At 40.3% G+C, this 10,043-nt stretch overlaps 1 protein-coding gene across 1 annotated transcript; it reads left to right on the forward strand.

Moving 5' to 3' along the window:
• The first annotated feature begins 388 nt into the window (after positions 1-388).
• Positions 389-4,631, forward strand: LOC133100616 (nuclear protein MDM1-like). Its single transcript, XM_061204913.1, has 3 exons — positions 389-505; positions 1,558-1,672; positions 4,555-4,631. Exons 1-3 carry the CDS (start codon positions 488-490, stop codon positions 4,629-4,631), a joined length of 210 nt encoding a protein of 69 aa, XP_061060896.1. The 5' UTR covers positions 389-487.
• Positions 4,632-10,043: the final 5,412 nt, after the last annotated feature.

Below are 10,043 nucleotides of genomic sequence, written 5' to 3' on the forward strand. Positions count from 1 at the left end.
CCTGTTTTATGACGTCAAGAACCTGGGTCCAGCGAGGCCGGCGACTCACGAATCCCAGCGGCACGCAAACCCATTGTTGCGCAGGATCCCACAAAACAGACGCCGTCGAGCTCTCCTCAGGACGAAGCTCCCGCGGGGCCCCGCCCACTCCGGGCCCGGGAGCCTCATTGGCCGGCCTTCCGCCCGCCATCTCTATCAATCCCCGGGATTTGGCTGGGGAGGCGGGCGTTCTCCTTTCCAGCACTGATTGGTCGAATCTTAACGACGGTGCGGGGCTCTCCGAGTCTCTATTGGTTTTTAGGCTTCAGAATGGGCGGGGAAAGGCAGAGCGACACGGCTCAAGGAGGTAAGCGCGGAGTGCGCCGGCGCGTAGTCGGGGACGCCGGGCCGAGGCTTTTGCTAGGGAACCTGCTGTTGTCGCCCCGCCCCCTCCGGGCTTTTTGTCCCGTTAACTGTCGGAGTGGCTGGGGCTCCAGCGCCGGGCGACATGCCGGTGCGCTTCAAGGTGAGGCCGGGGTCCCCGGGGGCCGAAGCCTGATGGGGGGAGCTGGGACAGGGCGGGTGCAGGGCGCCGGAGCCTCACTGGCTTTCTGGGCCGCGCCCCTTGGCCCTGCTGAGCCTGTCAGCTCCCGATCCTGCCTGTCACCATCCTAGCGGATGCTGCTCTTTTCCTCTTACCTAGCCCCCTCTCCGCTCACACTCACTTCCGAGTTGCCGAGTGGAATAGTTAGATGGTTTGAGGTGGATTTATTTGTGGGGGGGGGGGCGGGGAGAGCTCAGAGGCGTGTAGATGGAGGGCACTTTATAATGGGAACTACGGCGGCTTCAGATTGGGACGCCTGTGGACCCCATCACAGCTTAGCATTTAACACCCCTTCCCTTTAAAACTTTAAAGTGTGTTATATCTTTTAAAGGCTTGAGAAATGGGACCCTGACAAGATAAAGACAGGGTATAAGAAATACACATTCTTCATAATTGTGCATTTGTTTAAGGTTTGTTAATAGTTCCAGGTAGCTGGTAGCTGTCATGGTCAAGCACCCTTCAACATAACAGTTGACCACAGTGTTCCACAAGCCCTGACTGTCTTCTTTTATCTTGAGGGTTTGCATCCAGAATGGGAGGGAATTTGTCTTTTCTTGGTTGACTTTACAAAACTTCAAAAGGGATTAGGCATACTATATTATATTGTGTACTCGGTGAGAACTTCGTTAGTTAAGATAATTATAGTGATGAGGATTTAGATTGCCACCCATTATCAGACAAGGCCTCAGGCTTTGGAATCAGACAACCAGCAAAAGGGTAGCCGCTCTGAGCCTCAGAATCCTTGTAACATCTGTCTCAAGTGGTTGTGAGGATTAAAGGATATAACACTATGAACTGGTTAGTACAGGGCTGGGTCAATGTTGGGAGCTATTATTAAGGACCTCTTCTATGTTTAATTATCAGTCTTAAGTCTTTCAACTCTTTTTAGAGGTTCAGAAATGATTTTTACTGATGTCTACTTTAAAACAACTTTCATTAATTACATTTTACTCAAATTGTACTTTGCATTACAGGGGTTGAGTGAATACCAGAGAAACTTTATGTGGAAAAAGTCATATTTGTCAGAGTCCTGTAATTCCTCAGTGGGGAGAAGGTACCCATGGGCTGGACTTAGATCAGATCAATTAGGTAAGTTGAACAGCTAGTAGTCATTATAACGTGAATAAACCTCGGGGTTAAGTTTGCAAAATGATTTATTAAAAATTTGTGAAGCATTGTTCAGTTGGCCTGGTTGACTTACTCGTTTGTTTAACAAATATTTATTGAGGGTTTACTGTAGGCCATGACTATTCCCCTCTTCTAGGGATATAACTTTGAACCAGACAAAGACCCTTAACTGCGGGGAAAACAGTAAACAAGTAACTCAATAAATAAACCAGGGGATTTCAGGTTGTTATATAAAATTGTAGGCTGGCGTGATAGATAACTGGAAGGAGGGGTGGGTTGGAGGGAATACACTTTAGAATCAGTGGTCAGGAAAGGCTTATTTGAAGTGATATTGGAGCTGGGACATGAAAGCTGAGAGTGGACAAGCGTGGGATGGGGTACTCCCAAGGTCTTGAGGAATGGAAGCTTAGATAGATTAAGCAGTTTGCCCAAGGTTCACAGCTCATAAGTGACAGAACCATGATTTGAAATCAAGTCTGTGTTGTTCAAAACCTGTGCGTTCAGAGGCCATGTTCTTGTCATCACACATGCTTCCTCCCTGTATCTCAGGGAAGTTAGAACCCTCGGCCAAGGTTTCCCAGAGTGTGGTAGAGGGGGACAGAGACAGACTGATTCCATTCAACCTGCTTGCTTAATTCTCCCTCACTAGAACATAAGATCTCTGAGAGCAGGGCTCTGTCTGTCTGTCTTCACCACCTTGTTCCTGCCTAGTACATGGCACAGGGCCTTGGCATACTCTGGAGTTTATTAAACTTCATTTTTGAATGAATGGATAAACCTGGGTTTGGATCCACATTTGCTGTGTGACTTCGGGCAAATTGGGCCTGTTTCACCAAGTGGGACTTGGGAAGCCCATTGCACAGGATTCCTAGGAGGGATGATGTGAGATGTTCCTGTTAAGGGCTAGGTGCATATATACAGATGAGTGCTTGGTGCCCAACCTGTGACATGTGTGAGAGTGCCAGATGTGTAGTATAGAAGTTCCTCCAACCTTAGATGTTTGAAGCCAGGAAAAGAAAGACTTAAACGTGGGGTGGCAAGCCTGGGAAATTAGTAAAATGAAAGTGTTTCCAGGATTAGGATTGGAGAACAAAGGGAAGAGTGCACGAGAGTGGGTGGTTCTTTTAGGATTCCTCTGAATTGTCAGGATCCTTTGCCCAGAGCCTGGCTTCAAAGACTGGGTGTCACTGCATCTTGGGCAGGGTGGTGCTCATAATCCTCTCCGAATGACCAGAAATTCCACAGATTCGAGGCTCCATTAGATTAAGAATCCCAACATAAATCTCTCAAAATGTAGCTAGCCCACTGAGGGCCTTGAGGGATATTATGACACGGGGCATTGGTTAACCACATAGTTGCCCCCATGTAACATTTTAGCTTAGATCAGCTACATATGAGGGTAGGGGTGATGAAATGAGACCGCGGGAGCAGAGCCACTTTGGAGTATGGTACCTTGTGAGGAAGGAATGGTCTAGGGGGAGGCCTGTTAACAGGGAGGTAAGGGGGAGGGGCAGAGTGAGAACTCCATGTCGCTCAGAAAGGGAGGTGGGGGCCAGGAAAGAACAGCAGCGGTGTTACTGAAGGCTGGCTGGGCGTTCTGTGCTTATTTTTCCTCATAGTGTATTTTCCACGGTGCTAGGAGACAAGGGTGGACCACTGGAGAATCTTCCCTTTTCATTTTGCTCTTCTTCGACCAGCGCTGCTCTGTGTTAAAGAGAGAAGTCTAGGGCAGTGGTCTTCAAGCTTTTGTGCTTTCATACCCGCTAAAAGAATTTAGAAAGTCTTATCTCTCTTCACATTTTAAAGTTGATATTTAATTTCTTTTTTATCAAAAGTGTAATGAATAGTTTCAAAGGATATGATTTCCAGCATATTGAATATTGTGTATATGTTTTACGTGTCTTTTCTTAAAATTTTGGAGCTAGCAATTGAGCTCAATTTATGGTAAATGTTCATCATTTAATTGGTAAAGTCAGTCCTCACTAGAAAACTAATCATGTAAAAAGTCTGACTTTATTTTTTGGTCCACATAAATGCGTTAATATGCATATATGCATTTCACATAATGACTGTCTTACACCTGAATTTTAATTCTAAGATAGGTAGATAGAAAAGGTGTTGTGCTGGATAAAATAAGGCACTGTTCTTTTGTTATTTCTAATCTCTGCCTTTGTTACTTTGCTGTCAAATACTCTTCCTCAGGAGTTGTGCTTGCTTGAATTGTTCCTTTGTTTGTCCTCCCCACCTATGACAATTTTTTTTATTCCATAGGGTGGTTGAGAGGCGTGTTTTTCTTGTATGAAGTGGGAAGAGGGTGATTATGAAGGGAGTGGTGAGAAAGGAAACTACGGATGGCAGATGCAGCCCTTAGGCTGTCAGGAAGTAACACATATGGAAGTTAGGATCTGGAAAGTGATTCCCTTAAGCTGCCCATTTCTGCTCCCGCCCCCCACAGGATGTCTTTCTGTGCCTCCAGATATATATGCACCCAGTTTGAAGACCACGGTCTAGGGGAGACTTGTAAGGATGAGGACCCTGGGTTTGATGGCCAGAACATCCACGATAGAGGCTAAAGGGCTCTGGTTTTACCTAATGCCAGGTTGTCTGTCTACCTTCCCTTCTCTTCCAGTCTTAATCTTTCTTCTCCACCCCACCCTGTACTGTCTTCTTTCTTTTTAAAGAATGGCTCCAAACTAGGGCAGTATCTCAGTGACTGTCATTCCACAGAGCTCCTCTTACCTGGGTAGAAGGTTAAGTTTTTTGGACATTTGCTTGCCAGACAGAAATATAGAGAAATAGTATCTTCGCTCTTGTCAAAAGGGTTCATTCTCTTTACTTCTCAGGAACTCAAGGCAAATGTAGAACTAAGATCCAGCATAATGACATCTCACCCCTTCTCATCTTGGTCTGCTGTACATAAGAGAAGCTTTGTGAAAAGTTCCAAATTTTGACAGCACCAGGGCCCATTGTTCTGTAAAGTAGCACAGGAAAGTAATTAGAAACGGAGGCAGCACATTCCACCTGGCTTGCCAGCTCCATCACGTTGCGATTCTAGCAACTTGTGTTAGGATAACTCGAACATTGTGACCCCAATTTAAAAATTATGGTCAAACTTTTAATATTTCTTTAAAGCAAAATTAAAGATATTATGTTGAAAAACTGTACTTTTTTTAATCCTGTAACTGGAAGGATATTGTGTATCTCAACTGAATTTTAAATTCCATTTCTCCTCTCATACATGTGATTAAAAGTTGTCTGTGTAGCTTGATGCTTTGGTATCTGCTATTTTTGTATATTATATTTTGTAGGAATCACAAAAGAGCCAAGTTTTATTTCCAAAAGAAGAGTCCCTCACCATGACCCACAGATTTCAAAATCTCTTGAGTGGAATGGAGCTACCTCAGAGAACGCTGTGGTTGTATCACCAGAACCCGAAGCCCCCAGAACACCAGAACCACAGGAAGCAGAACAAAAAGAAGATGTTAACCAAGAAAGGGTTCTTGCACTAGACGCCTCCAGGGTTCCCAAGAGAACCAGATCTCACTCTGCAGACTCCAGAGCTGAAGGGGCTTCAGATATTGTGGAAAATAAGGAGGATGTAGTAGCAAATCATGTACCAGTTAATGAAAATGTGGAGCTGGAACATTCTACCAAGCTTCCTTCAGAAAACATAGATGGTGGGGTAGGTATATTCACTGTATTTCCTTTCAGAAGCATAGAATTCTTTGTAAATTTCATCATCATTTCAGTAATATTACATTTTGTGCTTAAATTTTTCCATTATTTGTTTTCTTGTCCAGTGTCTGTAGAAGAGTTGATAAGAGGCTGTTGACTTTAGTTATTATGACTTAGTTCTCTTCTTAATAGTTGCCATTTTGTACTGGTTTTACTAAGATATCCCTTCGTTGGGTGCACAGCCTGCCTCTGGATTTTATTTATCATATATCAGCGCCTGAGTCCTAGGGACAGATCAAGTTGAGACAGAGAAAGGGAGTAGGCCATTACCTCTGGCAGGGATGATGAGCTGACTTATACCTAGGCCCTTTTCAATTTCTTATTGTGTACTAGCAGAAAAAACAGAGTCTCAATTGACAAAATGCAAAAGAAAGGAGAGGTCTGGCTAGATCTCAAAAGATCTTGCAGTTCTGCTCTCTTATGTCCCAGCTGGCCTGCGGCAGGTCCCTGCGAGCACATAAGCAGAGGCTGCAGGGACCTGTGCAGACGCCTCACTGCCTCACCATTTTTCTCCACTCTACTGCTTCCTCCCCATCTCATGTCCACCGCTGACTGGAACCACGGAGAGGCATTTAGAAGTGTTGGAAAACCAGGGGGCATGGGAATCAAGGAAGGTGACATGTAAGTCTGGTGGGCAGGGGAAGGGGTGTCCCCAAAGCAAGCTGTGGATGAGGTAATGTGCTGTTGTTTCTTAGTAATATATTCAATTATGCATAATTGGTAGGAAGGGACTGAGAAATGTTATCTACACTTGATCTTAGCCAAAAGGCCGAGAAGCGATGAGAGAAATGTTATCTTTTGCTGGGATGCACAATAATTCCTTGACGGTATTAAGGGAATTTTAAAGAGTTTGACAATTTAAAGGAAGATTAACAATTGAAGAAAGGTGTCTGTATGACGATGTGCATATAGTTAATGATACCATACTGTACACTTAAAAATGTGTTAAGAGGGTAGATTTTTATGTTCTGCGTTTTTTTACCACAGTTAAAAAAAAAAAAGTTTGAATAGAAATTTTTAATGACTTTGAGTGGGATTTTTTTTTTCCCTAACAGTTGGATAGACTTCTACAGAAAAAAGCTGGACTGACTGTTGTTCCTTCACATAATGTCTTGAGAAATTCTGAATATCAAAGGCAGTTTGTCTGGAAGACCCCTAAAGAAACTGCTTCAGCTTTTGCAGCCAATCAGGTAGTTTAATGGATGCAATACATTTTTCTGGAATATCATCTAATCTAGTGTTGCAGATTTACATAGAACTAAGAACTGAAAGAAATTAGATACTTAAGAAGGCCTGAAGGTAGGTTCTAGAAATGTGAAAATGAGAGTTTTGCTAAAATCATCCTATTACTTCTGATTTATAGTAGTAATATTATACTGTCCTAGGCTACTGATGATCATTGTTGCCAGATCCATCACATATACTAAATATGAGACAGGGTAATGAAAACTTGAGGACTGGTAAGTTTTTGCATGCTGTGAATTTTTTTTATTTATTAAAAAATTGTTAAATTGATTTTATTCTGAAATGTTGAATTTTGTTGACTAATATATTGCATGTTTTCTGTCTTCTAAGAAAGGTGTAACTGCTTTGGATATTTATTTTAATAAGTACAAAATAGGTTGAAAGTGATGCAAGATATATAATTTTGTCCTTATATCAAATGAGCAGTGATAGGAATTGTCAGTTTAACTATATTTATAAATTTAAAAGCTATAATGGTAACTAAATGTGATATTAGGTTTCATTGTATCCTCACACAATTTTAGTATTAGACTACCATTACTAATATATACTCTGTTGTTTCACTACTATAATTCTCCAGACAGTTCTTAGCTCATTTATGTTCTTAACCATACTCCTAGGCTTAGGTAGGAAATACTTCCATTTAGAATATCCCCAGAGGCTTATGACAGCTTAGTCTTTTCTTTCTCACTCACCTGTATACTTTATACACCCATAAGGACCGAGAGGATAATTAGATTCAGCAAGACAATAACATGTCATCTTACACTAAGATAGTACCAGTGTTATCCTACAAATTGTAGCAGCTTTAGGCTTACTTACTTGTTACTCAGTTTTTAAAAAACTGAAATTTATATAACGTTTTAGGGACACATAAAATAACATAAATCAATACATACCCTTTATAAACCTAGTGAATAGAATCAGTACTTCTTTTGCTGGCTCACAAGTGTTCTTGGATAGAAAGTGTACCTACAAAATTACTTACAACCTAAAAATTGTGACTGTTCAATTTTTGTAGAATATCTTACCTTTAAGGTAGAGGTGATTCAAATCAAAGCCCTATTGACAACTTCTGCATACTTCAGTGAAAGCATTGTGTAGAAATGTTCTTTTTATAGTATCAGAAGTAATAAATCACTAGCAATACCTTCACTACTAGCTTTATTGCTTTCATTAGTGAGGGTTTCAGAGAATTTTTTTTGGAAGCAAATGCTCTTTGTTAGTTGAAAGCATATCAGTTTTCAGGTCTGTGGATTGAAGAGCTCTGTGACAGAAACTTTCAAAGCTTGTTGATAGGGAACTTCTAAAGGAGCTGTTCCGTTCTATTTTATCAGACACCTGTTTTCTGAAAGGATGTCTTATATTAATATGTAAAGGAGTCAGAACAATTTTTGGCAGAAGAGTCCTTGAGGTTATACTGTACTTAAAAAGATATACTGTTTGGTTGTGATCTGTATGAAGGTGTATTATTCAGCGTTGTGAAGCAATAATATACCTTATTTGAACTCCATATCTTATCTATTTGCTTTCTTTGTAATCAGTGGTAATATACCATGAAATGGAAACCATATTATGAAATATTAAGGATAAAAGAAAACATTTAAAAATAGAAACATGATAATTACCTGTTGTTTTCCTTGCTTTAAGCTAAAAATAAGCAAAGGAAAAAACCTGAGCAAATGCATATGTCAGATATTCAAAACGTTAAGAATTTTTTATTGTTGTAGGAGGAAAAAAAATTCATGTCAAGGAGGAAAAAAACCCTGCAGAGCTGACAACAGAGTTGCTTTGTAAAGCTAATGTGTATTTTCATATTATTAAAATCTGCCTATTTTACTATTCTCATTACCAAACTAATAGGGGGGTAGGGAACTTGGGGGAGAAAAGATATGGTTCATTATTTCTTTTGGCTTAAGCATTATTTGATTACAATAACTTATTCAAAACATAGTAATGAGTAGAGAAAGTTGACCTTTGGATTTTCTCTCCAGCTTTACTGAGGTCTAATTGACAAAAATTATATATTTATGATGTACTATGTGAAGTTTTGACGTATGTATTCATTCTGAAATGATTACCACAATCAAGCTAATTAACACATCGTTACCATTTTTTTGTGTGTGTGGTGAGAACACTTAAGATCTATCTTTTTAGCAAATTTTAAGTACATAATACAGTATTGTTAACTATATTCATGCTGTACTTCAGATCTCCATAACTTATTTATCCGGCATAATTGAAACTTTGTACCCTTTGACCAACATCTCCCCATTTCTCCCACCCCCTGGTCCCTGGCAACCACCATTCTATTCGCTGCTTCTATGAGTTCCTTTAGATTCCACATATAAGTGGGATCATATAATGCAGTATTTGTCTTTCTGTGCCTGGCTCATTTCACTTAGCATATGTTCTCCAGGTTCATCCATGTTGTTGTAGGTGAGAGGATTTTTTTTTTTTAAGGCTGAATAATAATACATTTTCTTTATCCATTCATCTGTCCATGGACACTTAGACTGATTCCATATCTTGGCTACTGTGAATAATGCTATAATGAACATGGGAGTGTAGATATCTTTTGAGATACTGATTTCATTTCCCTTGGATATATACCTAGAAGTGGGGTTGCTGGATCTATTTTAAATTTTTTGAGGACCCTCTATACTGCTTTTCATAATGGCCATATCAATTTACATTCCCACCAACAGTGGACAGGGGTTCCCTTTTCTCTGCATCCTTGCCAACACTTGTTACCATTTGTATTTTTGATAATAGCCATTCTAACATGTGAGGTGAAATCTCACTGATGTTGATTTATTCCTTGATGATTAGTGATGTTGAGCACCTGTTCGTGTACCCGTTGGCCGTTTGTATGTCTTCTTTGGAAAAAAGTTCCTTTGCCCATTTTTTATCAGATTGCTTTTTTTTTTTCTATTGAGTTTTATGAGTTCTTTATTATTTTGAATATTAACTCTTTATCAGATATATGATTTGCAAATATTGTGTTTTGGTTTGATGTAGTCCCACTTGTTTATTTTTGCTTTGGTTGCCTTTGTTTTTGGTATCAAATCCAAAAAACCATCATCAAGACCCATGTCAAGGAGCTTAGCCTATGTTTTCTTCTAGAAGTTTTATGGTTTCAGGGCTTACGTTCAAGTCTTTAATCCATTTTGAGTTAATTTTTAGGTATGGCACAAGACAGTGGTCCATTTTCATTCTTTTGTGTGTAGCTGTCCAATTTTCTCAACACCATTTATTGAAGAGACCCTTTCGCCATTGTATGTTCTTGGCTTCTTTGTCATAAGTTAATTGACCATATACACGTGAGCTTATTTCTGGACTCCTTATTCTG

This window comes from Eubalaena glacialis, chromosome 11 (assembly GCF_028564815.1).
Source record: "Eubalaena glacialis isolate mEubGla1 chromosome 11, mEubGla1.1.hap2.+ XY, whole genome shotgun sequence".
NCBI lineage: Eukaryota > Metazoa > Chordata > Mammalia > Artiodactyla > Balaenidae > Eubalaena > Eubalaena glacialis.